Here is a 27,994-nt window from a genome sequence, read left to right as displayed (position 1 = left end):
ATTCACCTCCCCCGAGCTCCCCCCCTCTTCGCCTCCGCCTCCGTATCGATCTTGCGTCGCCAACCCTAATCCTACTCCACAGATCTGTTCGCCGCAGTTGATCTCCCTGCCAAATCGCGCCATTCCTCGAGAATCCCCATCGCTGTTCGAGGTATGCAGGATTTCGCTCCTTGATCCGCTGATTCTGTCGGGGCTGTGATGTTCTGCTCATTTTTGCTTATTTTCACTCGTGCTCGGATCCGAGCTGGTTTATTTTTTTTCTAGATCTTACCTCTAGGCTTGGCGTGTGGGGATCCTTTGTTCTTCGTCGCTTGGTGCGGTTGGTTTGGTTTCTGGGTCGAAGTCGATACTGTAGGGTGGAGGCGTCTGAGTTCTTCTGGCGCATCCTAGATGAAGAAGCGGAGAGGGATCGAAGTCTCTGCAGCGGAAAAGGTTGATGGGTCGAATAAGGATATGAAACGGAGGTTGATTATGAGCGATTCGGAGTGTAACTTGGATGATTGCCTCGCTTCTTTGCGGAGGGCGGATCGTGGAGTTAGTCGAAATGGGGACAACTCCATCTGCGGCGAAGACAATGAGGTGGAGATGAAAGAAGAGGAGGAGAATGCGGATGTAGATAAGAAAGAAAAGGTTTTGAAGTCTTATGAAGGAACTCAAACTGATGAGGTCGCAGTTTCTTGTAAGAAAGAAGTGTTAGAGACAGAGCTCGAGAGGAAGTGCCGAATAGAGTCATCTCGTGCTGAAGTCCAATCAGAAAAGTCAAAATTGGATTCTTCGGAACAAGGAGGAAAGAAGAAATTTCTGTCTGGCGGGAACATGTCTAAAACTGTTATTTCAGATGGTGTGGATGAAAAAGAGGAGATGAATGTGCACAAAGAAGGAAGTTCCAAATCCTCAGTCCCTGCAAAGAGGAAGAGGGGTCGAGTAATGGAGAACCAAACACTGACAAATTTACAAAAAACTGGGAAGACGGAAACTGAAAAGAACAAGCTGATAGAATCACCAGATAAGCAGAAACTTGAGGCGAAGGATAACAGTAGCTGTGTCACCGGAGACAGGGCAGAAGACATTGGTGTTTCACGACCCAAGGATGATATTCTGAGGATGCAAGGGAAATCTGGCGTCTTGCGAGTACTACCTAGTAATAAGAAGGTTGATGGGCTTGAGAACCATTCTAAAAGGAATTATGAAGAGGTCTCAAAGGCCATAAGCTCTCGTGGTGTAGCTACCCGTGCCGCACTGAAGCAACAATCCCTGTCTCCCTTTGAAAGAGTTGATGAAAATTCAAGCTTAGGTGCCTCGCCGAGCAAAAATGAATTGAGAAAGTCAAAAAAGGACAGTCTCGAGAAAAGTGCAAACAGTAGACGTGAAACACTGCAGAAGAATGTTTTTCATAAAACAAGAAAAAAGAAAGCACATATTTCAAAGGGTAAGACTGGTCTGAGAACAAAGAGCAACTCCAGTGCAGAAAGTGTTGTTAAGGCAAAACAAGTATCAGAGAGTGCAAACGTATCTCGCAGAACTGAAAAGCAAAAACTTAGAGATCAGTTAAAAGATATACTTCTTAATGCTGGTTGGACAATAGATCTGAGGCCAAGAAGAGGCAGGAACTATGAGGATTCTGTTTACATACCTCCTGAAGGTCATGGTGGTTATTGGTCAATCACAAAGGCTTATGCAGTGTATCAGGAACGTCTAAAGAGAACAAACAAATCGGAGGGTAAGATTTCTTCTGGAAGGAACTGCAGAACACCTTCTGTGAGCGACCCTATCATACCCTTGGAGTCACTTGATTTACTGAAAAGAGTTGTTGTTAACAAGAGAAGAAGAAGGATAGAAGAGTCTGAAGAATCCCCAAAGTATAAAGGGAAGAAAGTAAAGAAAAAATCTGACAAGAGACATCCTAGAGATCAAGCTACTAAGGGTAAGTTGACTCCAGACTCAAAGTTTTCTGTCGGTTCCACATCTTATAAGAATCATCACAACGGAAGAAGCAGACAGAGAGGATGCACCCTATTGGCCCGTGGTATTAACCATAAGTCAGAAGCTGATGACGCAGATTATGTCACTTACAGGCATAAAAGGACAGTTCTTTCATGGATGATAGATGTGGGTGTATTGCCCATAAATGGAAAAGTGAAGTATATGAACCAACGAATGACTAAAACAAAGTTGGAAGGCTGGATAACTAGAGACGGCATTAACTGTAGCTGCTGTGGTAAAATCCTTTCTCTATCAAACTTCGGTCTTCATGCTGGTAACAAACTTATACATCCATCACAAAATATATTTTTGGAGGATGGAGAAATTTCCCTGTTGAAATGCCAGCTTGAGGCATGGAAAAAACAGGGTGAATCTGAACGGCAAGGATTCTACAATATTGATGTCAATGGTGATGACCCTAATGATGATACCTGTGGTATCTGTGGTGATGGTGGCCCCTTAATCTGTTGTGATGGTTGTCCTTCGACCTTTCATCTGGCTTGCTTGGGCATCGAGGTACATCAAACTGAACAATCCTTACTTTGAACAAACCTTACCCTTTATAGAACGCATTGCCGTAGTTAGTTGGCATTGCTATTGCATATGTGGTTATTGCAGAAACATAGATCGGGCTTTTTTATTTGTTCTTTATAAATGGTTTTCTTTCTCCATCTCCATTTTTTTTGTGGATTCTGAAAATTATGCAGGTGGCAAAATGGATTTCTGCAAAACTATTGATTTTTATTGACCGGTAATATTTATGTTATAATTAGCTACTATGGTATTTCCATGCTCGTAACTGCCACATTCTTTAGTTTATTTTTCTACATGATTGTCAGCTTAATCTTGGTAATTTCTTTGCCTTTTGGTTCTGCTATGCATGAATGTCTTAAGTTCCTGTGTTGCATCCCAGAAGCCTCCTCCTGGAGATTGGCACTGTACCAACTGCTGCTGCAGGTTCTGTGGGCAGATCTCGACTGATCCTAGTAGTGCAAGCTATGAAACAGTTTCCTTATTGCTTTCCTGTCACCAGTGTGAGGCAAAATGTATGAATCCTCCTGTTATATGTTCTTACTTAAATGCCCTTCTACATTCTAAGAGCTATGGAGTTACTTGTATTGGATTTTGCAGACCATGAAGATTGCATTCCTGAGACAGAGTATATATCTGCCACTTCCAAGAGTACTGCCATTTCTTTTTGTTCCTCAAGTTGTAGAAAGGTACAAAAATGATTCCTACGAATCCATGTGACCATGACATAATGTGTAAATAGCTCCATCTAGTTTGAAATTTCAAATTATTCCTGTAGAAAGTCATCAACCTTTTCATGCATCCTTTACGATGATTTTGTTACATCAAAAGTTTTATATGTTTGGATACATGCCTATCTTCAGTTATATCAATAATGTTCTTGATAGCAGATTCTGCTTTCTTTCATGCATATTGTGTTATAATGAAGAAGATAATAACACATGTGTCTGTCTGGATAAGTCGAACGATGTATGGTTATGGATGGATGCATAAATGGGTAGATTCAATGAAAGTTAACTTATCCTTCTTCTTATTGTAAACAGATGGATGAATAAAATGATCCATCAATTCATCTATCCTTTCACTTGGTTTAATAAATTGAAGGATAAATAATTAAATTTTTAAAAGGCAACAATACTCTCCTTTTCATAACTACTTTCCTGACTGAATTGTAATTAAATCCATCATAACTACTTTCCTCTCTGAACATTAAATCAATCCAACAAACTTTTATACAAGAATTCATATCTAACAATTTATTAATGCCTTTCCTTTATAATGCCCATTTTGTTTGTGTTTACGACAGAGAAGGTGTGAGGGCATGTAAATGCACGATACAAGGGTATATAGTATGAGCAATCTACTGAGGATAAGTGACTTGAGCTAACTACTCTTGTTCGGTTTTTTATGGAAGAAGAAGGCATGTAGGCAAGCAAGCATGATAACACAACGTGAGAAACTGACTAGAACTAAGAGATGCGAGCGTAGGGTTCGATGGGTGCTAAGTATGTTACAAAACATTTGAATGACAAAGATGTGATTAACAAAATATCTTCATCCATCCTTTGCTCGATTTGCCCTATTTTGGGCAGAGTAAATATGAGGGGAAAATGTGAATCTTTATCCTTCACGATTGATCCATTCTTCCAACCAAACATTGTAAGGATGAATTAAAGGTCCGCCCATCCTCTCATTTATACATCTTTCAAATTATATATTCAAATGAATAGGTCTATAAAAGTTGTTTGTGGGTGGGTATACGGTTGATACTCTACGTAACACACGTGGTTTATATTTTGTTAGAAACTTACTTTAGGTATGTTGACAGCTGCATGCCAAGAAAATGCATTTGTTTGCATGGACTATATAATATATCAAATTAAATAACCTAAACAATCAATACAAATAAAACTTTCCTCTTTCATTCAATAATATCATTTTAAGCAATCTATGTTTCCATATGAATGTTTATACAACTAACCAGAATAAAATATACATATTGATGTAAGCAATGTATAAAATATGCCCATTTTTTTATATCAATTTAGCAAAATTGATTTAATTAAATAAATATTAACTTAAACATGACTTGGAAATTAACAAGATAGAGATCGGAGTAAGCTGCACAATACATGATTGAATAGGTAAACCCTAGGTGGTTTCTCGCCCCATAAGCTTATGTTTCTTTGTCTATATAGAGTTTTAAAAACAATTATTAATTTATTTATATAGTTTATTTATTCACAAAAGTTAATAAAAAAATATATTGAATTAAACATAATTAATAAAAATAATATGAACTTATTAGGAAAAATTTCCAAAAATAGTTTATAAAGATATAGAAAACTAAATAGTAAAATAAAGGAAACTTATCAAAAATAGTAATATTTAGTATCATCAGGTTCATAAGTTTATTATAATATTATATTGGTATCATATTATATATACTATATTGTTATGATATAATAACACAAATAATGAGATCATATTTTATTTATATATATCTGTTAAGTAAAATTAGATTATTGATATGTAGGAAGGAGGTTTCGAGGCTACTGTCTATCAAGAGAGATGCTGTATTTTATCTTGATTGGTAATAACGATATGACAATATCATGCAAGAGACAGAAATATGAGATAGATGGGGTACTTGGTCTAGCTAGTGGTAGATTCCAGAAATAGTAAGATTAAACAATTGATTTTGTGATAAATTTCTAGAGGTGGCGAGGTTGAGCAGTTTAATCTGCAATTCAAATAAGTGACGAAGAATATCTCCTCCTCATGTTATGTTGGCTAGGACTCAAGTTGCAATCAACGAAGAATTGGGTACATCGGCCGAGTTTTCCTAAATCAACTTTATTTGACAAAATTGCATTTATTTCAATTTTTCCTCCTCTAAATTTGATCAAGTTTCAGTGAATTCCATCTATTTCACAGTATAACCTAACTCATTTCTAAGTGATTTCTTGGAATCCTAATTTTTGAAATTCTGCCAAAAATCTTTGTGTATCTATTTCTCTGGAAAAATCATTGCACCCTTTACCAATAGCAATCTAAGTCGAATTACTATATTGATATTGGTTGATGACAATCATGGTGGCAATACAAGAACAGAAATGTGTAAATGACAATATATTAGGTAGGAGATATAATAATACAAAGGAAAACAACAAAAACAAAATACAAAAAAAAGGCACCTCCAATTTTGCATTTATAGCATATCAAAAAATTCAACTCTAAGAAACTAGATAAGCAAAATTATGGATATGAAAACATCTCTTAAAACAAAGAACAAAATAAATAAATGGCATTTATTAATATAGGATGCTAACACGACACATTTATATAACAGATGGAAGTATATGGATTTTTTTTTTCAAAAAAGAATTTTTAGCATGTAAGGTAATAAAATGAAACAAGCAAAAGAAAAGAAAAGGAGAATAATTGTCAGTCAAACTTGTTTTGGTTGATCATATGTGGAATTTATGGACATAATTCTTCTAATGATATATCATTAAGAAGCTCTTATATACAAGAATGCCTAATTTTTCTGTATAAAAATGTAACTTATGTAAACATTAAGTGGCAATGATTGGCTTCTGTAGGTATATAAAAATGTTATATACTGGAGAAAAACCATTAGTTATAGCTTATTAGGCTGACTGGGGAAAATGTAGGCCTCCATGGTTGCTTTATAACTCTTGAACATTGGCCAATTAGTATTGTTTAATATTCTTATATAAGGTGCGAAAATAGAATGCTTGTGTATTGTAGTAGGATTTGAATAATATGTCTATTCACCTTTGATATGGTATCATCGGCTTGTAATTTTGTTTGCTGTAGGTTTTCCGAGGACTAAAGAAGATTCTTGGGATGAAGAATGATATTGAATCAGGATTCTCATGGACTGTTGTCAGGCGTTTTGATGAGGATTCTTCTAAATCTCCATTACAGTTCCATCAAACGGCCGAATCCAACTCAAAGATTGCTGTCGCCCTTGCAGTTATGGATGAGTGTTTTCTGCCTATTGTTGACCGGAGAAGTGGCATTAACCTTATTCATAATGTTGTGTATAATTGTGGGTAAGCATCTGTCATACTATAATTTTAAACTCCATAGCTAGGCACTGACTAACAATGAGTTTGCATGCTTGTGATACCCAGAATTTCATATTGCATTGATGTAAGGCGATAGAATCATAGAAGTTGTTCTTGATAACTCGGAATTGCTAGACAGATCAATGTTGCTTTTATTGCTTTTGTATCAAAGTGGTCCAAATGGAATTAGTTTCCATCCCAATGCAATCTCTCATATTAACCAATGTTTAACATTTTGTAACTGGTAAAACACAACAACATATTTGGGTCCTAATACCTATGTACTATTTATCAAAATTTCTCCAGTCAACCAAACTAGGAGCTGGTTTGCTGGTCTATATTGGATCCTACAGACAAAGCTGTAGAGCTTTTTTTTACTAGGACATCAAAGCTAATCATATACAGTATGATGTAAGAAGAAACAAGATTATAAATGATATCTTGAAATTGTTTCGAATTTTTGGACTTGTGAAAGAAAAATGTCTCTCATCAAAATTTTAACTGTGCTTTAGGTCTTTTAGAGTCAATGTTTGCTCTTTTGTCATTTGAGCTTTGCATGGTGAGACCCTATGGTAACCAACAATTAATGTTGCAGGCAAATGCAAATGATATAATGACATTTGCAACTTGTTTTGTTCTGGCAAATGCATTTGCTATTTGCAATTACAGTTCTTTAAATGACTACACAAGCAACTTTATTATAGTAGTTCTATAAATAATTTTAGGATATTCCATGTTCCAAATGATTGTATTTTTTGTACATTTTTCAAAAGTTATTCAAATATATTATATAATTAAATGTTTTTTGTTGTTGAACTATTTTATCTTCGGTTCATTGTTAGTTTTACAAAGATGATAACATCACACAACATTTGAGCCTAGCCAAAATAAGATATTTTAACATTTTTATTTTTTATTTTATTTAAAGAGAATTTAAGCTTATGTGCCTTTTCTTTTTTGTATATGTTTTGGTAAGTCGCTAAAAATTATTCATAATATTTTAAGGTCTTTTATTTGTGTTTCTATATTTATGTTTTTTAAGGTATTTTTTCACAAAAAGAAAAAATCGTCCCTAGAAGATTTAGGGAACAAAGTTTTATTTTTATTTTTTGGAATAACTGAGAGTTGTTGGTAAAGGTGCCCTCTGTGATTTCTTAATAAATATCATATAACTAACTCTGCTCTATGTATGACTTTGGTTTTCTGTGTAGATCAAATTTCAGTCGGCTGAATTACAGCGGTTTCTACACTTTTATTTTGGAGCATGGGGATGAAATTATCTCTGTGGCATCTATCAGGTACATTTTTCTTATTTTCTTAAACAGGTGATATTTGGATAACAAGTAATAACTGCTTGAGTTAACTTGCTATCGATCAAGCTTCCCTGAAGTGTTTTTGGGTTGATGTAACCTTGGGTTTGTTCTTTCTGTTGAGCATATTGTTCAATAAATGATGATTCTTCCTCCTTGATGCATTTGTTATGTGAAATTCTTAGAACGGAGAAGACTCGTTGGGATGACTCTAATTTATCCAATCTGAAGCTGATATAATCTGACTGATTTGTATTCTGAGTGTTTAGACATTTTTGGTCATCATATCTTTAGCTATAAGAAAGTGCCATTTTTATATAGCTAGATTGCAATTCATTTTTGATTGTATTTAAGCACTACTTTAATTAATTACTATCTAATCTTCTTTCCCACCTCCAAACAGAATTGTTTCATTATTTTTCTTCTCTTCCATTTCCATATGTTGTGTTTCCCTATCATCTCCTCTGGTGCTTAAGTAGTTGCTCTTTTTATTTTATAACCACTTCCTACAAGTGCTGTCATCCGACTTCTCTCTCACATGATGTCCATTACATGGATTATTGCCCATCGTCTTTAGCTGATAATCACAGCTCTAAATGGTATCAATATAATACAAGATGTCATTGGCCATTGCAACTTAGTTTTATAGCTAACCCTTGTCTTCTTTCCTTCAGAGTCTTATTATTGTTTGGTTTCTTTTCTTCCATCGCAATGTGGCTTGTTCATTTAGTTAATCTACGGGGAAAAAAATCTGGCCAAGATAGATTTTTACAGGCAATTTATTTAGGTTTTTGTTGGGTGGATTTAATGGAGCCTCACAAGTTACAAGGATTGTTTGACCTCCAACATATGATTTTGGTGCGGTTAAGCTATATCAGTAAACCTAATGGTTGTCTCTGGCTAGTCAATAGTTGATGCACCTACTTATTTTTTCTTACCAAATCTAGTATTTGTCAAAGACAGTTAACCTAAAGTGTAAATCTAAAATTAAGTCTTCTCTGAATATTATCAGCAAGATTTGATTTCTTTTATTCATCATCACCTATGCTCTATTTGATATTGAATTTTGTTGATTTTATTGCATCAAACAGAATTCACGGAACCAGACTGGCAGAAATGCCTTTCATTGGGACAAGAAACATGTATAGACGTCAAGGGATGTGCCGTCGGCTACTTAGTGGAATTGAATCAGTAAATATTTTCTCTTGGATGTTTTTGAGTAAAAATAAATAGATTGAGGCTATATGTTTTGTCCCATTCTTTTCTATTTTCATCCTATTATAAAATTTTCTACATCTTGACTATAAGTATATCATTCTTTCATTATTTTTATGTTATTTTATAATTCTTATACAACGTAAAAGTTAATCATTGTGTTTATATTCATGTATGCATTAAATTTCTTTTATTTCTATGTTTAAAGCAGGTAAGAAGCTGTAAACTGAATTATCTTCAATATCATCTCTCTGCCATCATAATTATCAAGAAAGCATATTTGTTTCAACCATCTCTCTCTCTCTCTCTCTCTCTTTCAAATTTCCCTACTGCCTCTACTGCTTTCTTTGTTTTCTTTAAAGCCTTAGCGATTGCTTCAATTTATGTTGCCTCAATTCATTTTAACTACTATGACATACAGACCATGCATATTTACAGCTGCAGAGATTAGAGACTTATTTTGGGTCACAAACTTGTAAATATCTAATGTTCTTGTAAAACAAAATGATTGTGATTTCTATAAATGCAATTAAATATGGAAGATAAAATGGAAACATTCGTGTGGTTTTAGACTTTAGAGCATTGAAAATGTCCTTACTAACATAGAGAGGAAAGCTAAATGGAAGTGTTATGAAGTATGTCATTTGTAAGATGGAAAAAAGAATAAAAAGGCTAGCCCAGGACTGATCCTAATGTGGCTGATCATGTCTGAGAGTCGAGGTGATGGACGCTGAGGATGTGACTCTCCTGTTGACCGTGCATGGATCTCCGATGAGACTAGCCTGCAAGCACAAAAGCGTCAGTGCCGAACCGGAGAGCGTAGTGAGGAAAACTCGGGACTTGACCCATCTGTGTACTGATGAAGAGTAGCAGCGTTATCAAACTTACCGAGATGGTCATCCGGGTTGACCGACCCGTTATATTCTCCGATCACCAAGGGAGCGTAATGCCTTGATAGTGGATCTTGTAGGATTGCCTCAAAGAACTGCCGATTGATCCGCTCGGGAGACGAATCAGCTTGGGGCGTCTTGCCTTTCCTTGCTCCCTGCACGGGTGCTTCATCTCAAGAAGAGCCCCTTCCTTGATTGGCTTGAGCAATCTCGGAGGGCGTTTGAAACAAGGCTCGGTGGAATGGAATAGGCGCGGGTGGACCTCCCCGTGAGTGCCGATCGACCCTTTATTCCGCCCCCGATGGACAATTGCTTCGGCCGGCCTTCATGGCCGCTCGGCCACGCTGTCGCCGACCACCTTGCCGCCGCGATTGGTGGCTGCCGAGTTCTCTTGAGTGAGCGCTACCGCAGGAAGTCATTCCCGCTTTTCTATCTTCCCGCCGGAAGTAGCGCTCTTTGCCAGACGATGTCAAATTTGATCTCGCTCGAGAGTCGAGGCGACTTGTGACACGGATGTGGCGCCTCCTGGCCGACCGTGGCGTGGACCTCCGATGAGATTAGCCCGCAAGCACAAAAGCCGCCGCCACGAGCCAGAGCGTTCGACTACACCTTCGACGCCTGCCGACTCCATGAAAGAAGCAAAAGAAAGCCAGCAGCGGGGTGACAACAACCGTAGCTGGCAGAAGCCTGGACATAACAAAGAAATACCATCTTGTCTTGATAAATCACCACCCTGTTAAATAATAAACATCATTTCCCATTGATAATAACTGACTATTTGACATTATTATAAAAATAAAATCCAAATTACACTAACTCATTGAAAATGATAAATAAGAAAACATATTTTCATAACTGACAAGGAAACAAAAGAAATAACCCAATAAAGAAGTATCAACAGGATACATCCTAATGAATGGATATGAAAAGCAACTATGAATCATTTTTTGAACAACAATGAAACAGGGAAAGAGACGTACTTGAGCAACAAATCCTTTCACAATTCGATGGAAGGTTGAACCCTTGTAACACAATGGTACTTTTGTAGAAGCTCCAATGCCTTTTTCACCTTGACAAAATGAATATTTTCTCATTAGTATAACACAAAACGAAAAACATAAGGGACGAAGTATCTGCCTATTTGCAATTCTATGGTACAATGTCATATTTTAGCACTGTTAAGTCAGTCAAGAATCAAGATCCTTATTACCTTCAAGTATCTACATATTATATGGCATGCAATTCTGCAGAGAAAAGATGCACCTTACAGGGTATTTATTGTTGTGTGGATTAATTTTCATTAAAAGTACTAGTCATATCTTACTGTGGAGAGTTAAAATGGTATTGGAGAACATACCAGTACAAAGTGCTCGAAAATTCTCAGCAGTTTTTGGAACTACATCAGCAAAAAGCTGTATGATCAAAGGAGACAAAAAGTAACACAGAGGTATAGCAAATGTAACCAGATATCTTTCAAAGAAATAAGCCTAGTTATGAAGACCAGTAGAATACCTACCTCTATATCCATTCTGTCAGGAGGCTTTCCATCCACCGAAATCTCAAGAAAAACAATGGGATTCTTCTTCATTGCCATATTTCCTTAGTTGAAAATGCTGCATTTAATTGTTAAAAAAATCCCTCTCAAAATAGTAATTCAGAATATATATATTCCCAGTTCAACCATCATTACTGTAAATTGTTTCCGAAAAGATCGAACTAAAGACTCAACTCTCAAAGATCCTATTTAAGGTAAGGGAAACATGGGTCAGGCCAATTTGGTTTTCAACTAAAATTTAGCACAACCCTTATTCGGATCAAGGAATATCAACCCAAACCATGCCCAGAACCAAGTTGGGTAGAATCAAACCAACACAAGTCAGATCAGATAGGAATAGTTACCAGTTTTTAGGCCACATCAAACTACTTACTAATGTTAATACAAGAAAAATTGTTTCATGCACCAAGAATTAAGTTATGTTATTATAAATTAAATATTCATAACAAAAGATCTCAAAAAATATATTCAATGTCATACAGTTATAAATATAAACATATAACATAATAATCATACAATGCATTAAAGTCTCCAAGACAAACCATGAGATCCTATATGGGTGATTTACAATCTATGCAATTGAATTCTGAGAAAATTATATCTTCATATAATTTAATGTAGGGTCAGGTCTGGTTAACTGGTAAATTGACTTAGATATAAAAAAATAACACAACAATCCAAACTTTTGGATTGAATTTAGTCAGGTCAGATATCCCTTGGATCAGATTTTTCACCCACCCCTAATTTAAGGATGAGACAATAAGAATAGATGTTGGCACTTAAACCGTAATTTTTTTTCTTCTAATATCTTATATCCAATTTCTTGAACAAGTGAATCTGCCAATCCATCTGACCGGTAGTATCCCACTCTACACTACCTGGTGGTTGTGTTGCACTCTGCAATCTGAACCTAGTTAAGATTATAACACATCTACTTTATTAAAACATCAGAAATGTAATTCCTCCATCAGAATCCACTGAATGGAAACAAGGCCATGGGTGATCAACCACAAAAGCAATACCATTCTTCTCCATTGCCTAAATATCCATCCCTAAAGCAACAGCTAATAGAGAAGTTAGAATACCAAGGATCTGCTAATGTTTCTATATGATTCTTCTCTGCATGAATCATGGTCACAACTGTGCAATAATGGCTAAGAAGAACATGGATATTTCCTTTAAAAAAATTTTATTCTGAACGAATTCAGATACGCATCGATCAAATTCTTCCTAGATAGTAAATCAGAAATCTACTCAGAAGGAGAACGTAGAGTATCAGTCAGTAAAAAAAAAGAGGGCTTCCCCACCGTTTTAATTGTTGGACAGAAGAGCGCAGGAGTCGAGCAGAATGAGGCGGCGATTGTGTGGAGTTCAGGGGGCGTTAGGGAGGTGGCGGAGTAAGCAGGTCAGGGTGCGACGTCGCCGCCGAAGCAAAGGGAGACCGAGAATGAGAAAGGAGAAGGGAATATTATTTAGATAAGTTCTAGGGTTTCTAAGTTGGGTGCATTTCATTTCAGTCCAAAATAATATATTTGAGTCTTAAAATTAGTAAATTCATCAAAACGGCCATTATCTTTTTCAAAACTGTCATTGTATCCCTCGGCTGAATGATTAGGAGGTAAACTAATAAAAGCTTAAAATTTATTAGGAGCATTTTGTTGAATTTAAATGGGATCCTCCAGTCCATTTTTTAGATTACGGGATGGTCTATAATATAATTATGATTAAATCATGATCGTAATTCGATTATAATTGATTGTGATCCCTGACTGAGTTCACTTTCCCATTCAGATTGTAATTTGGATGGGGATAGATTACTGGAGGCCGTCGACGGTGGGCGGGTGGTCGGGTTACCAGGCATCGAGCGTGGGACGACCTCCGACCACCCATCTTGACTCAAACTATAACTTAGATGGGAAGATGAATCCAGAAAAGGATCGCAATCAATCACGGTCGCGATCCGGCTACAGTTACATTGTGGATTATCCCCTAATCCATAAAAAGTGAGGGGGGTTTAGCTTTTTTTTTTTACCAAATCCGAAATTATATAGAGTAGTTTATAAATGACCAAATCATGTGTTCACTTATATTTTTACCCCTATAACTATTCCCAGTCTGATTTTTTAACCACTCTAATTGATTTTGTTTTTTATTCGATATTGACTTATTCATGTTCAAAAAATTTCTACTCTCAATATATTTAGGGTTGTAAATGAACCAAGCGTTCGTGAACAAGCTTGGTGTTCGACTTGGTAAGAGCTTGTTTATATTCGTTCAATATACATAAGATTAATTAAACAAACAAGCTTGAATAGCTCATTAAGCTAAACAAATAAACTTGAACACATATGTGTTCAACTTGTTAATGTTCGTGAATAACGTTTGTGAACAATGTTCACGAATCATATTTATTAATAAAACTCTTTTCAATATGTTAAATAAACAATAAAATAAAATAAAATAAATAAATTTAAATTATCGATTTTAATAACTAATCAAACAATTAAAAGTTTCAAACAATCAAACAAGCTTTAATTGAAAGCTTGATAACATCTAAACAAACCAAGCTCAAACCAAGCTCAAGCCAATCTTGAACCAAGCTCAAGCCAAGCTTGAATTGAGAGCTTGATAAAATCTAAACGAATCAAGCTCAAACCAAGCTCAAGCCAAGCTTAAGCCAAGCTTGAATTGAGAGCTTGATAACATCTAAACGAACCAAGCTCAGGCTAAGTTTCAAACAAGTCAGCTCATAAAATAAATCAAGCCAAGCTTGAACACTCATTCCAAAAGCTTTGTTCATTTTAAGCTCGGCTCGGCTTGGCTCGGCTTGTTTATAGCCCTAAATATATTAGGTAAAATTAATATTTAATAGTATTTTTACAATCAGAAAAACTGGATAAATACATAGGAATTGATTTTATATCATTCCAATGTCTCTAGTCCATCAGTCGATTTCAGTCGAAACTGACTGATAAATCTAGAGATCTTGGAATGATATAAAATCAGTTTTTATGTGTTTTTCTAATTCTCCTTATTGTAAAAATTATTGGATCAAATTAATATTTGAGAGAATGAATATAATAATAAGAACTAGACGAACTCAAGACCTAGTTTCACATCATTCTAAGTACTTAGGTTCAAGCTTGTGGCGAGTATTCCGGCCGGAAACCGATCGCGGCCAGAATCGGCAGCGTTGTGGCGAGGTCGGCGAAGAAGACAAGAAGAGAGATGATGCCGCGTTTTTTTTTTTGGCTTTGATGTGGAATGCCAATTCATCTCTACCGCAACAAAACCGCAAGAATGACACCGCAACATAAAATTTCTATGAAAATACATTCCATATTTATTTCATAGCATTCATGGCATTCCATGCAATGTTTTTAATATAATTAAATATACAAATGTTTTTTAAAAAATAAAATTATATAAAGCGTACGAAAAGACGCATTTACACTTAATATAAAAATTTATTTAAATATAATTAATAATTAAAAAATCTATATATAGTTGAATAAAACTTGATTATTGTAATGATATAATTAAACATATTGTTATTTTAACATTGTTTTATAATTAAATTTTATTAAAAATGAAGTATATTTAAATAATTTAAATTAAAATTAATTAAAAACATTATTTTAATATAATAATATATTATTTATAAAGAATTTTCATTTAACTAAAATCATCTGACTTTAATTAAAAACACTAATAAAGATATTTCTAAAACGAAAAATATTTTTTAAATATATATTTTTTAAAAAAAATAGGAGCCTTTTATTTTCATTCTACCTATTGAATTTTTCAATGTTAAAAATACATAGTTATTTCTAAGGATATAAAAAATTGATCCGAACTTCAATCCGAATTGACTTAAAAAAAGATTAAGTTTGAATTACGGATTCAAATTAGAGTCGGATTTAGAGTTTTTAGAGTTGTGTTAGGATTAGATCAAGCTCGGATTGATCGAGATGGACTTGGATTTAAAACTTAGTAGATGATCCCTTTCGGAAGCGGAAGCTGAGTCATATAAGGGTATTGGTGACGAAAACAAAAACGTTATTAAAGAGAGGAATCTAGGACTTGAGGGAGATGATCACCAATGGTACCCACGACTCTATAAACACCACAGATCAATCATCCAAAAGCATTATAACAAGAACTAGGGAAGAAGTCTTTAACGTAGACCCTCTGATGCTGAAGTCAGAAGAGAGGCCGAGCAAAAAAAAAAAAGGAAGAACAGTAAATGCATGCGCATAAGTAAGACTAATGTCTAGTGCATACATGGTCAACAGAAATGACCCTCTTTTTATACTATTTTTTGTAACCTCCATAATCGTAAGACATCATAGAATGTTGAATGCCAGAGGGTGTCGGGTGAAAGGAGATGTACAACAGATTTCCATTGGGTAGATGAAGGTTCCACGATTTGTATATGGTAGAGTATTGGAATATCCCCTAATGAATAGTTGTTATTCTCTGACAAGTTATTGCGATTATTTGACAGCGTTGTCCTTATGGGGGTCGACTGGCTAAGAGATTGACTGAGAGTAAGGTTGAGACGGTGCCCAGGAAAAGGGGACTAAGCCCTGGGGTTCGATCGGCTAAAAAATCGACCAAGAGTAAATTAAGAGTCTTACCATGAGAAGTGAGGGGGCAACCTTGTGGATTCCAATTGACTAAGAGGTCGACCAGAAGTAAGGTTGGGATGGTGCCCGGGAGAAGGAGACTGAGCCTTGGATTTCCGACCGGCTAAGAAATTGACCGAAAGTAAGGCTGGGATGATGCCTGTGAGAAGGGGGCTGAGCCCTGGGGTTCTGACTGACTAAAAGGCTGATCAGGGGTAGATTGAGAATCTTGCCTATGAGAAGTGAGAGGACTTAGCTCTAGGGATTCCAACCGATTAAGAGACCGACGGGGACTAAGGCTGGGATGATGCCCAAGAGAGGACTGAGCCTTGGGGATCCGACCGACATAAAGCTGATCGAAATTAGATTGGGGTCTCACTAGGGATTAAATTAGGAGCCTTACCCATAAAAAGTGAAAGAATTGAGTCCTGAGATCCGATCAGTATAAAATTATCCAGACGTAAAGAAATGAATTGTCTGAACACATAGTCTTTAACCCTAACTACTACCTCCTTTTTTAACTGGCACATCATCTTAACTATCATTTCTGACCTAGTATCAAGATCATCCACTATTTTAAATATCAGTAGATTTTTTTTAGGGTTCAGTAATAAAATTATAGAAAAATTAATAAAAAAAATTGTTTTTTTAATTAAGCTATTCGTATACGAATTTGAATTTAGAATCTAAATCTATCCGAATTTAGGGCCCTAATTTTTTCCGCAAATACCCCTGCAACGAAGATTCATTCCGTCGCAATGAATTTTAAACGAGACCGCGACAAACAGAATTGCAAGTGAGAACACATAGAACAAGCTCAAAACACCTACCAACTAATAAACATCGATGTTTTATTTATCATGACACCGGAATATTGCTTCCAAAGTTTCTCATACAAATTAAGCAGTTAGAACTACGTGACACAAGGAGACTTTTGAAATCTGATGCCTTGGTGCAGCTTATTATGATTGAACACATGCTTACAGCTTACCATCCTACCTGGGACTGGTTGAACTCAGGAACCCTAATTTATCAGCTAAATTATTCACATCATCTCTGCTTCCTGCTTCAATTGCAAGTTTTAACTCGTCTTCACCGCCGCTGTCGATCCCCTCGTTCAACAAATCCTCCCAAAATTCTTCATTCAAATCCCCATCTGGCAGCCCTGCTTGTTCTTGGTAATCATCCTCACTGACCAGTCCCTGCATCTCCATGGTCATGTCCAACCCCAATGCCTCCATGCTGAAGTCTGCAAGATCATGGCTTTCGACTTTGATTGGGATGCCACTTCCATTAGTTCCCTCAATTGGTCGTCGCCTTTTCCTTGATATCGCATCTTTGAGTTCCTTGAACCTCTCCTTTTGCTCGACCAATTGGTGTAAAAAGCTGGGGTTCCGCATCAAGCGTGCCAAGAATTCCATCATCTGTTGTTGCTTCAGTTCAGTTTGATGCAGCTTCTCCTCCATAGCTCTGAGACTGGATCTCGTGTTCTGCTGCTCCTGTCGCAGCTTCACCAACTCCATTAACAGTAACTGTTTGTCGCGCTTCAGCCTGTCAATTTCGCCTTCAAGACCGAATTCTCCAACTTCGAGGAATGAACCAAGAGGCTGCTGCTGCTGCAGAGGAAGATGAGCAGCTGACCTTCTTCTCTTGATGCTCTTAAGGAGATGTTTCTGGCCTCTCAGGAATCCCTCATTTGCGAACTCCCACCGATCAGGATCCACCTTCCTGAAGCCCTGCATCAACAATATCCGACAAGAAAGTAAGATTAGAACTGTCTGGTGAAACATAACTCTTCTTTCAGATTCAGTAACGAAAAACAATCAATGGATGGTGTTCTACAAAGAAAGTGGCAACATAAACTTGAAACACAAATTTTTGCAATTTCAGTGGAAAAACCTAACCATTTTGCCAACTTTCCTTCACAATGAACTGGATATAATAATTAGGAAAAGATCAGGAAAAAGAAAATATCCCAGTAACTCAACATCCTAACATGAAAGTAGTATAGGATCTTGTCCCAATTAAATTGTATAGCAAATCGACTCAAGGTCACTAAAAAGTTCAATTTCTGTTCTCCTGACATGAATCTTTATAAGGATGCTTGTCCATTGAGAAATTATAATACCTACAACTTGAAGACAAAAGAATGATACACTACTGTTTGAAGTTTCAAGAAGGTACTGAATGAAATATCTGGTGAACACATTTTCTCAAACTAAATCTGAGCATACAAAATTATGTTTGATTATTTCCTCCATTCAGCCAAATACAAAGATCAAAGCAACTAAAATTCAGTTATCTGTAAAGCATTTTTATGTGCATGAAGTGGCATATTTGCTGATGCAACTCTGCAAGTAAACTGAAGTGTTTGTTGCTTCTCTTTGCACACTTTCCCTACTCAATAGTTCATCTACAGCTAACAGTTCGCTAGGAGAGAGCTAAATGAGCTATTAAAAAAATACTTACATAGGTATTTAACTGCCGGACAAAGCTGGAGAAGTTGTTGTGCTTGAAATATCTAGGAAGAAGAGTCATCGCGAATGCTTGAGGATCCCAGATAACGAAACTGTTGTTGGTAGGGCTCCATGACACAACCTGGTCACTGTTAGGATCATCAACTATCTCATAGGTTTTTGTCAGAAATGGCGGTGGGCCGACATCATGCAACCCATCTAGTGGCCTAGGAGGATCCACGGCTCCATTGACAGAGCCAGAGGAAGCATCAGAGAAGTCCTGGTGCTCCTCTTTCACTGGTTTCACAATGTGATTCATAGATTAAGCGAAGACAAGAGCGGGAATTTGGAAATCAAGTAAAAGATGGAAGTAAATAGTCCTACTGCGAAAGGGCAATAGATACAAGGAAAAGCAATTCTGATGTAGACGTTTACAAATCTTCGGGTCGAAGATAGATACAAACTCCGCTCAGGAAGCAAAATGCTATATTCTCCAGAAGTTTCAGGTTAGAGCTAAAGATTCTATTTTTTTGGAGGAAAATAGTAGCCAAGGAAGACAGCAAGCATAGAACAAAATCGAGAAGAACAATATGAAGTGACCGTTGGAATCCGAACGAAACAGAGAAACCAATTACCGACGCTTTACCACCAAATTCGTTGCTCGGATTACCAAGATATCAACAGAAAAGAGTGGAAATACAACACTTTGCAAAGAACAAATTGCAGAAACACTACAAGCACTGAACTTGATGCGACAAATGGAATTCGAACGAAGCCGAGACAGCAGTTACTGAAGCTTTACCACCAAAACAAAGGAAAAGAGTGAGGTGTGAGCATGAACAACGGTAATCAGTCCTTCACCCGATTTTCGCTTAGAAAAAAAGGGAAATCGGTGGAAAAGCAGAACGAAAAGGGGAGAGAACGATCCAACCGAAATCGACCGACAAAGCTTTGACGAAGAAAAAAGGTTGAATTTACCGGATATTCTTGCTTGGAGTCGAATAGAATGCGGGTTTAGGAATCGTTAGCTCTGTTGGAGAGTGAGCTGAAAGAGAGAGTGTGTCATCGATACCGGGAGGGCGCCGCGTTACCGCCATGAGCGAAGAGGGGTAGAAAGGACGGCCAAAAATAGCAACTTTTCTCCTCTGCAATGGAACTATGGAAGATTCTAGAGCTACAACGGTGGCGCTGGAAGATTCTAGAGAAGACAGGTGTCGTTTTATTAGCGTGGAACTGGAAAGCGATGCAATGGTAGAAGATTCTGGAAGCGGTCATTTAAATATCTAGTTAGATTTTTTATGTAACTAATTTAAGAAATAATTTTAAAAAATTATAGTCACTTGATAATATTTTCTAAGTTTTTAATAGTTACCCATCTAATTAATCTGGAAGATTAGCAATCTTATTTTAATTTATCTCTATCCGGTAAATAGTATGTGACTATTAATTTTTAAAATAATGATTAATATATAAAAAAAGTATTTATTTTGATTTTGTCGAGATTTGAATCTCATATCTCATAATGATAATACCTCATATATTAATCATTAGATCGTTTCGAGTAGACAAATAAAAGATACATATCATATTAAAGGAAGATGGTGATATCGTTGCTCCCATTTACTCGTTATTTGTCACCTATTTTATATGCTTTTACACCTCCAATACTAATATTATATTTATTTGAGAGAAAAAAAATAAAACTTTAGAAAAATTTATATATAATTCATGAGCGATATTTTTAAAGTTAAAATTCATCGTCTCAAAATTTGACAAAAAATAACGTATAAAAAAAATAATATATACTCTTTTTCATTTATAAAATTATATTATATAAAAAAATGATGTATATATATTTTTAATTATAAAAATCACATATTTATCTTCCTCAATTTAATCTGATCCGTCCGATCAATAATAAGACATAGAGACATAGGAAAACGGGGATAGAAGATCCGAACTGGTTTTTGGGAGGCCAAACATCTTAAATCCTATACATTTATTCTATTGTATTTTAAAATGGATAATATTTTATTAACTTTAAAATAAGATTCTGAATATTTGTTGGAATATTCTTCGGCGGCCGTTAAGGCTACTCAAAATACTCGTCTCAACCAATTACTACATTTTCTTTTCCTGCTTGCTGTCTCGAGTAAAACAGGAATATGCACGGCACTCGTCGACCAATCCGCGAGATACGGCAGTTAGTTTAGTTCGTGTCCTTCTTCTGCCCCAAGCTCGGGGAACCCTAAACACAGACGACGAAGGCGAAGCCCTCGATCGAACGGCTGGAGACCATCGGTCCGCGAGATTCGTAGCCGGAAAAATGTGGAAGAACTCGGGTTACTCGAAATCCGAGGACTTGGAGTCCGGCGCCGCACAGCCGCTCTACCCGGGAATGCTCGAGAGCCCCGATCTCCGCTGGGCCTTCATCAGGAAGATCTACTTCATTCTCTCTGTCCAACTGGCCTTGACGGTGGTTGTCGCCTCGGTCGTCATCGCTGTCCGCCCCATCTCCCAGTTCATCGTCTCGTCGAGCCCCGGATTGGCAATTTATATGTTGAGCTTCATCCTTCCATTAATCGGTCCTCTTCAATCTTTGATCTATTTTCTCTGTTCATTGAATTAGTTTTCTCCGATCGTTCATTTTTCGTTGTTGATTGCGTGCAGCGCTGTGCTTTCTTTCTCACTATTATCAGCGGCACCCTGTGAATCTACTTCTCCTTGGATTGTTTACGGTATCAATCAGTTTCGCCGTTGGACTGACCTGTGCATTCACGAGCGGTAGTATTTGAACCCTAATCCCTTAATCTCAGTATCTCCTTACTAATTTCATAGCATTGGATTGAAATCTCTCTTTTTTTGTTCGTACTGGAAAAAAATTTGTCATGTATTCTGATTATCTTCTCCCAGAATACATATTTCTACTCCAATTACGCTCTATTCTTTACTTCCTTGTCAATTCTATTATGTGAACATCATTTAAGGGAAAAAAACAGAGGAAAAATAAAACCTGCATTTAGCTAGTTATGAGAATATAATTATTTTACATACAAAGGTTGTATTGAAGAAGAGTTTTGGCCTAACGATAAGTTGTTGTCATGTCATCTAGGAGTCATTTGTTCGAGTCTTGAAAACAATCTCTTGCAAGATAAGGGCAAAATTATATACGAGATCTTTCCTCAGGACTCCACATTAGCGGAAGCTTTAGACACTGAGCTGCCTTTTACAAATGTTGCATTATGAAAGAAAACTTTAGAAACTTAGGCTATGTTTACTTGGATGGAAAGGCGGAAAAGGTGATTCGTAAGTTAATTTAGGTTTTAATTTTAAGTTGAACTAAGACTGAATATGTGAAGTATTTTTCAACACTAAAAAGAATCAACTTGAATGTCAAGATGGATAGGCACAAAATTTCTTTATGGAAGAATTTTAAATATCATGGATTTATTATTCAACAGAAGAGTATTGTTAAAATGTAGCAGAGAATTGAGATGAGGATATTAAAATAGATGTATATTACTATATAAAATAGAATTAATATCCATCAATGGAAAGTAAAATAAGAGAAAATGCATTAAGATGGTAGAAAGATGTATTTCTTGACTAAGATTTCTCCTTTCTGAAAAGGTTCCCTTACCCCTGAAATTCATGCTTTGAATTATAGGAGTTAAACTGAGATTCTTGATGTTTGCAAACAGGAAAGATCATTTTGGAAGCAGCTATTCTCACTGCAGTGGTGGTTGTTAGTCTCACTTTGTACACATTCTGGGCAGCACGCAGAGGCCATGACTTCAGTTTTCTAGGCCCTTTCCTCTTTTCTGCTTTCACGGCGATGATGGTGTTCGCATCGATCCAGGTAAAACTTATATGGATATTCCTTCTTTTACTGCATAACGAACCTCGGCCTAAACCACAAGCCTGTGCCAGTTGATTTTAAAGTCAGCTATGTTTTTGCACCATTACGGCATGGGAGACCCATAAAAGATCACTTTAGGTGCAAACAAACTCAAAACACAACAATCTTGAGTGAAATTAGTGCTGCAAATCAACTCGTGGATCATACCAGCTAGCTCTATGTTGATTGATACATTGTGAGACCCAAAAATGATTGTTTTCGTTGCAGAAAATCACAATTAAATTGAGTTTGAGTGAAATCATGTTGCATGGGCAAGCTTTCATATTTTATGATATGCGAGACCCGAACACGACCGTCTAGGTACAAACCAACTCAAACAAGCCGAATGTGACTGAAATTCATGCTGCAAGCCGATTTCTAAATGAGCGTGTTGGTCATTCTGACCAATCGTATTAGTGCAAGCTGAATCGGGTTGTGGAGATCTACAGGCGTAATCTGTGGAAGGGTTTTTGGAAAACTGTGTTGGGGCCTAATTTGCTAAAATGCCCTTTCCTTTTAATCTCTGCACTGCATTGACTCTGAATCATACTCCCCATCATGCTTCAGATTCTATGTCCACTGGGAAAGACTTCAGTGATGATATATGGAGTAGCGTCTGCAATCATGTACGCCGGCTACCTCGTCTACGAAACAGACAACTTGATCAAGAGATACTCTTATGACGAGTACATTTGGGCCGCTGTTGCTCTCTATCTTGACATCATAAACCTGTTTCTTAGTCTGCTTTCCATTCTAAGGGATGCTGACAATTGAATCATGCACTGTGAATAGCATTATATTTTTTCACACTAATAAACTTCACAAAGGTGCTCCTTTTGATTTGTTTGAAAAATGCCTTAATCAAACTTGTAAACAATTATCATTTATTTAGCCTGATTATCATGGTTTATGATGTTCCCACGAGGCTTATTGTGCCTTTTTCTCTCTCTCTATTTTTTGCCATTGCCATTTATTTGAGGATTATAAACATAATTTTTGCTCATCAATAAACTTGAAATGTGTTTGATGTTATTTCCCATTGCCTTATTTTCTAGGATTGTGACGTGTGCAGTTTTTTTTATTTGAAAATGCCTAAAAATCATTTATGATGCTCCAAAACTGATCATTAAGATCATTTTGTGCAAAAAAAAAATCATAATATTTTGATGTTTTGTCACAAAAACTCCGGTTCCAGCCTAAAAACCTCAAGACACTTGTAGTTCGCAGGATGCTTTAGCTCAGACGGCCTCAGTAATAGGATGAGGATGATAAGGCAAATCAGGCAAGCGATTTAGCACATCCGTCAAAAGAGTTAGTTAGCCAACGGTGATGCGGTTAGGTTGCTGCTAGACTTACAAAGGGAGAGGAGCTAGAGCTCAGAGACAACGATTCACACCCAAGTCATGTCCTTGGGTGCAAAAAAACATTTAGGGTGAGGCGGTAGATCACAGAGGTCACATATCGCATTCAATGCAATGTGTTTCAGTCCCGCCTCGCAAGTTGCAGATATTGTCAGCTAGACGATCTCCTGTTTAGAGCTTTCATCACCATCGCACAATGCCCTCAGAATATGGCAACAGCTCCGCCAGATGAGAGCCGAGGCCACTAAAGATCCAACTGAGAACAAGCTCCTCCCTTCAATGAATCAGGATTGTGACTTTACCGAGTGTGCGACTTGAAACGCTTTATCAATGATAACCAACTTTCAAAATTTGGTGCGAGGCTTATGCAAACTCGACCAACACTCATTGAAGAACTTCAGAGATGATGTAAAAAGTGTAATCACAGAAAGGAATAAGTGGGAAATATAGTTCCATTACTGGCACCAGCCAAAGATTTTTCAAGGAGTTTGATCTTAATTAAATATATAGTAAGGCAGAGTTGTGACGGAACATTAGCATAGTGGGCACTGAAGAATATACACGTTTTGGAATGCTTACTTACAGAACACGATCCGATTAGCTCACAGGGAGCCAAATGTGTTCTCCCCACTGTAAGTCATATAAAGAAAACCATCCTCGTCCTTGTTCTCCTCATAGATCGCAGACATGATTGCAGCTGGAAGATAGAAAAAGGGTGGGGAAAAAATCGTCAAAACCAATTCTATTAATTGATTGATTTGGTGTTTGTGGTTGTGTTTACCTGTGGGAGGTAGTGAATTCTTTACGAAGATGAAGATGGCCTTCTCGGCGCTGAGCTTGATCCTCTTGCGCACCACGTATACAAACTGCCCGACTGTGAGATCAGCAGGAACCAGGTACCTGGGTTGAGAAGTTATTCAGAGGTTTGTATGATTATGGAGGATAAACTCAGCTAACTTTCCTAACATTAATATATATGCATGCAAATTTCCATTTTGGTAAAGGTGAACTTTTTACATTGGACTTTCACAACTATGCAAAGTTAAACTTGTTTGTTATGCACATGGAATAGGTTCCAGATGCAGATGACCCAACATTACCAAAGCAAAATAGAATTATTCTGTGGCATCCAGTTTAACCTTGTGGGAACTAATTACTACTCACTCGGGCTTGAGTCAATGGTTGAGTTCAATTAGTTGTTGAGTTGGTTTTCTCGTCCAAGTAGGACAACACAATTGCTATTAAAGTGAACCTAAGGTGTTGGAAGAACCTACCTTTGAAATGGTGTAGCCGTTATTGAGCCTCACCAGTCAAATAGTTTAAGGATGATTTTCAAATGAGTTGGGGATGTCAAGCCTTCAGTGAGGTATATTGTGATGCTTCAGCTTAGTTACACATGAACTGGGACAATGGGTAAATTAACAATGCGAAGCAGTAGAATCTGACAATAACAAAGCTGACGTGCAAATCTTCTACATGGAGAGAATAAAACTGATGCACATGCCCATGCCCATTCCACAAAGATAGAGCTCTCCTTGATGGAGTGGACTTTAATGAAAACAGATATAATTGGTAGCGGAAGAAGCCATATTGAAAAAGGATGGCCTTCCATGGAAAGCTCTTTTATTTATCCAACAAGATGCTTTATATATTCCAGACATCATAGATATTATATTTACACAGGTAAAAGAGCAGAATATTGTTCTCAAAGAAAGCAAAGGGTGCATTTTCAATGTGACTCAATATGTGAGAATTCTATATTTGGAAATATATTAATATCAGATGATCACCCAAATGATTGAAGAATGAGAGAGCTATCATGTGAAGGAGTGGTCTAAAAAAAAATCAGTCACTTGAAATGAAACACAAACTATAGACATCAAATATGTAAAAGCATGCATATGTTAGACCACGAAGCTTAAAATAAACAGGGCAGATGTGTTGAAATAACTAACTTCTTTTTGTCAATGTCTGGTATATCACTCCTCTCTGCCTTCTCCACAATCACCTATCATACAAACAATTAGACGAGTTACATTAGAAACTAGTTAAATGGATGATGGATAATCAACATCACATTGTATTTACTCACAGGAATTCTATCAGGGTACTTCTCCCTGATACGAGAAGCTTCTGCTAACCTCCTTTCTGAATATTTGAATGGGTTAACTCAAAGATCATCTTACCAAAAATAGAAAACATATATGCAAATTGCATGAAAAACATTAAATTTGAAAAGTTAATTCCTTGCCTGATCTGCTTAAAAGCATTCATTAGAAAAAACAATAAACTAAATAAAATAGCTACATGCTCTCATATTAATGGGGGAAAAGACAGAGAAAAACAAAACGAAGGATTACATCCAAAATTTACAAAATTTCTAAACATCACCATAAACCACCTAAACAGATATACCATGGTGATTTAGACAAAGTTCCTGTAAACTATTATACCGATTTGGCCAACTGATATGCATCATTATCTACACATCACCAACGACACCAAAATTCATTAATTAAGTTTTAAATATTATCATAGCACATTGCTTTGTTCCTCCCAAATGCAATCCTAAAGCATGAACTGATAAAATGAAGAGAAAGACGAAGGGATTATCAAGTAAGAGATTATCTTACCATCAGTGATATATTTTGAACTTAGAAAAACAAATAAAAAACCTAAATCATGTGCAATAAGGGGTTAATTGACTGTCATATGGAAAACAATAGCTAAAAGAATAGCATAATCTGAAGTATGTTGGTGATAAGCCTTCTTATTCATCTAAATTACAAATTCTACTAAAATAAGTTTTACAGCGAAACTAAAAGGCGGGGCGGAATCCAGAATCCTGATTCTCAGGGTCAAGTACTGATAATAAGAACCATAGAAGAGTAATATAATACCATCAGGAGGACATAATTGTAAGCCAGATTCAATCGCGTGAATCCCAATTTCGGATTCTAATCCTTGTTGGTGAAGATAGATCAATCAAACCCTAATCGATTTGCGTCCAATTATTGGATCAAAAGATAGGAAAGAAAGGAAACGAACCAAGTGGATGCTCCAACTTGAAGGGATTCTTGGCCATGGTCTCCTTTGCCTGCGATTCCAAAATAAAGCAGCATAATTTCGATGTCAAATCCATGATACAGAACAGAAAAACAACAACAACAACAACAACAACAACAACAACAACAAAAGCACGTAAAATTTGCAGCGATGAAGATCACAGACCTGAAAAATTACGCGAAGAAGGTGGGAAAAGCTGTGAATCGAACGATTGGAGAAGGGAATTTGGGGGAAGTCGGCAAAATAGCGACTCGATTTATAGAGGCGTGAATAGACGATTTCATCTTCTGGCTTTTCTGGATACCTAAAAGCTACCTGGTTTGTTGTCGAAAGACTATACGTGGGTATGTCAGTGGATTATCTATAGTGAAGGAATGTGATTTCACCACAAGTTAAGGAAGAAATGAGCTTTTTGATGGAATTAGTTAATCACATTTTGGCAAAAATGAAATGCGGATGCTTTTGTTTTTTTGTTTTTAATATTTCAAGTATAATGAATTATCAAAATAGCTTTTTGATTTTATAACTATATGCTTATTAATTGTGTGGTAGAAATGTGTATTAATTCTCTCCTTGCATCATCTACTCTAGAATATAAACATAGCAAAAAAGTGGGCTCCACCTCTCTCACCCAATATGTGACATTCAAAGTAGAAGGAATGTTTAATCGAAGCAGAAGATGGTCTTTATCAATAAACTATCCACTAAATTTAAGAGAGAATAGCTCTTTACCATGACCGATCTGTGGGGCTAGATTGTCCAATATCAGGATTAGTATGATTGTAAGAGTTTATAAGCCATTATTTAATCAAATTATCCACATATATATCATTTATCCACTAGAATTACGGGTTTAATAATGATGAAGGTCACAAGAGAGTCAAAAATCGTATACCCTTTAGATATTATTTACTCGATGTAGTCGACACGATCAGAAACTTGCTCACAATTCGTCAGTGCCGATGGGTGGTCCCATGGCATGTTCTAATTGAGATGCTGATTTA

General features: G+C 36.5%; 5 protein-coding genes across 6 annotated transcripts; 2 read left to right on the top strand and 3 right to left on the bottom strand.

The window, feature by feature from the left end:
* The first annotated feature begins 1 nt into the window (after position 1).
* On the top strand, positions 2-9,914 carry LOC122005819. 2 transcript variants are annotated; one of them, XM_042561038.1, is made up of 7 exons: positions 2-151; positions 265-2,499; positions 2,900-3,029; positions 3,115-3,203; positions 6,358-6,596; positions 7,823-7,909; positions 9,013-9,914. In XM_042561038.1, the coding sequence occupies exons 2-7, from the start codon at positions 391-393 to the stop codon at positions 9,152-9,154; spliced, it is 2,796 nt and encodes a 931-aa protein (XP_042416972.1). In that variant the 5' UTR covers positions 2-151; positions 265-390; the 3' UTR covers positions 9,155-9,914. The 2 variants fall into 2 exon arrangements, with proteins under 2 accessions (XP_042416972.1, XP_042416971.1); XM_042561037.1 differs by having other exon boundaries at positions 2,897-3,029.
* Positions 9,915-10,495: 581 nt separating this feature from the next.
* LOC122004369 (peptidyl-prolyl cis-trans isomerase CYP63-like) lies at positions 10,496-13,080 on the bottom strand. The gene is made up of 5 exons (XM_042559269.1): positions 12,889-13,080; positions 11,543-11,639; positions 11,384-11,438; positions 11,007-11,095; positions 10,496-10,759 (listed from the first exon to the last, which is right to left on the bottom strand). Exons 2-5 carry the CDS (start codon positions 11,618-11,620, stop codon positions 10,496-10,498), a joined length of 486 nt encoding a protein of 161 aa, XP_042415203.1. The 5' UTR covers positions 11,621-11,639; positions 12,889-13,080.
* A 3,963-nt stretch (positions 13,081-17,043) lies between these two features.
* On the bottom strand, positions 17,044-19,811 carry LOC122005820 (heat stress transcription factor A-2b-like). The gene is made up of 2 exons (XM_042561039.1): positions 18,679-19,811; positions 17,044-17,945 (listed from the first exon to the last, which is right to left on the bottom strand). The coding sequence occupies exons 1-2, from the start codon at positions 18,982-18,984 to the stop codon at positions 17,205-17,207; spliced, it is 1,047 nt and encodes a 348-aa protein (XP_042416973.1). The 5' UTR covers positions 18,985-19,811; the 3' UTR covers positions 17,044-17,204.
* Positions 19,812-20,856: 1,045 nt separating this feature from the next.
* Positions 20,857-23,348, top strand: LOC122003766 (protein LIFEGUARD 2-like). Its single transcript, XM_042558792.1, has 4 exons — positions 20,857-21,250; positions 21,336-21,449; positions 22,367-22,524; positions 23,131-23,348. The coding sequence occupies exons 1-4, from the start codon at positions 20,992-20,994 to the stop codon at positions 23,335-23,337; spliced, it is 738 nt and encodes a 245-aa protein (XP_042414726.1). The 5' UTR covers positions 20,857-20,991; the 3' UTR covers positions 23,338-23,348.
* A 1,010-nt stretch (positions 23,349-24,358) lies between these two features.
* On the bottom strand, positions 24,359-27,308 carry LOC122005818 (autophagy-related protein 8C-like). The gene is made up of 6 exons (XM_042561036.1): positions 27,156-27,308; positions 26,973-27,021; positions 26,017-26,072; positions 25,880-25,932; positions 24,706-24,824; positions 24,359-24,621 (listed from the first exon to the last, which is right to left on the bottom strand). The coding sequence occupies exons 2-6, from the start codon at positions 27,007-27,009 to the stop codon at positions 24,527-24,529; spliced, it is 360 nt and encodes a 119-aa protein (XP_042416970.1). The 5' UTR covers positions 27,010-27,021; positions 27,156-27,308; the 3' UTR covers positions 24,359-24,526.
* Between the last annotated feature and the right edge of the window lie 686 nt (positions 27,309-27,994).

The sequence above is a fragment of the Zingiber officinale genome, chromosome 7B (assembly GCF_018446385.1).
Source record: "Zingiber officinale cultivar Zhangliang chromosome 7B, Zo_v1.1, whole genome shotgun sequence".
Lineage (NCBI taxonomy): Eukaryota > Viridiplantae > Streptophyta > Magnoliopsida > Zingiberales > Zingiberaceae > Zingiber > Zingiber officinale.
The sequence above is the reverse complement of the archived record's forward strand: the minus strand, read 5'-3'. Positions and strand labels throughout refer to the sequence as shown.

What these genes read in the sequence shown, in the direction of transcription:
- LOC122005818 (XM_042561036.1), bottom strand. Translation starts at nt 27,009, where the DNA reads ATGGCCAAGAATCCCTTCAAGTTGGAGCATCCACTTG. An exon ending in CCAGACATTGACAAAAAGAA is followed by an intron (nt 24,825 to 25,879) that starts GTTAGTTATTTC and finishes TTCTCAACCCAG; the next exon opens with GTACCTGGTTCCTGCTGATC. An exon ending in GAATTCACTACCTCCCACAG is followed by an intron (nt 24,622 to 24,705) that starts GTAAACACAACC and finishes TCTATCTTCCAG; the next exon opens with CTGCAATCATGTCTGCGATC.
- LOC122005820 (XM_042561039.1), bottom strand. Translation starts at nt 18,984, where the DNA reads ATGAATCACATTGTGAAACCAGTGAAAGAGGAGCACCAGGACTTCTCT. An exon ending in TCCGGCAGTTAAATACCTAT is followed by an intron (nt 17,946 to 18,678) that starts GTAAGTATTTTT and finishes TTGTTGATGCAG; the next exon opens with GGCTTCAGGAAGGTGGATCC.
- LOC122003766 (XM_042558792.1), top strand. Translation starts at nt 20,992, where the DNA reads ATGTGGAAGAACTCGGGTTACTCGAAATCCGAGGACTTGGAGTCCGGC. An exon ending in GACCTGTGCATTCACGAGCG is followed by an intron (nt 21,450 to 22,366) that starts GTAGTATTTGAA and finishes GTTTGCAAACAG; the next exon opens with GAAAGATCATTTTGGAAGCA. An exon ending in TGGTGTTCGCATCGATCCAG is followed by an intron (nt 22,525 to 23,130) that starts GTAAAACTTATA and finishes ATCATGCTTCAG; the next exon opens with ATTCTATGTCCACTGGGAAA.
- LOC122004369 (XM_042559269.1), bottom strand. Translation starts at nt 11,620, where the DNA reads ATGGCAATGAAGAAGAATCCCATTGTTTTTCTTGAGATTTCGGTGGAT. An exon ending in CTGACAGAATGGATATAGAG is followed by an intron (nt 11,439 to 11,542) that starts GTAGGTATTCTA and finishes TTGATCATACAG; the next exon opens with CTTTTTGCTGATGTAGTTCC. An exon ending in TGAAAGGATTTGTTGCTCAA is followed by an intron (nt 10,760 to 11,006) that starts GTACGTCTCTTT and finishes ATTATTTAACAG; the next exon opens with GGTGGTGATTTATCAAGACA.
- LOC122005819 (XM_042561037.1), top strand. Translation starts at nt 391, where the DNA reads ATGAAGAAGCGGAGAGGGATCGAAGTCTCTGCAGCGGAAAAGGTTGAT. An exon ending in TCACCAGTGTGAGGCAAAAT is followed by an intron (nt 3,030 to 3,114) that starts GTATGAATCCTC and finishes TGGATTTTGCAG; the next exon opens with ACCATGAAGATTGCATTCCT. An exon ending in GTTCCTCAAGTTGTAGAAAG is followed by an intron (nt 3,204 to 6,357) that starts GTACAAAAATGA and finishes TGTTTGCTGTAG; the next exon opens with GTTTTCCGAGGACTAAAGAA.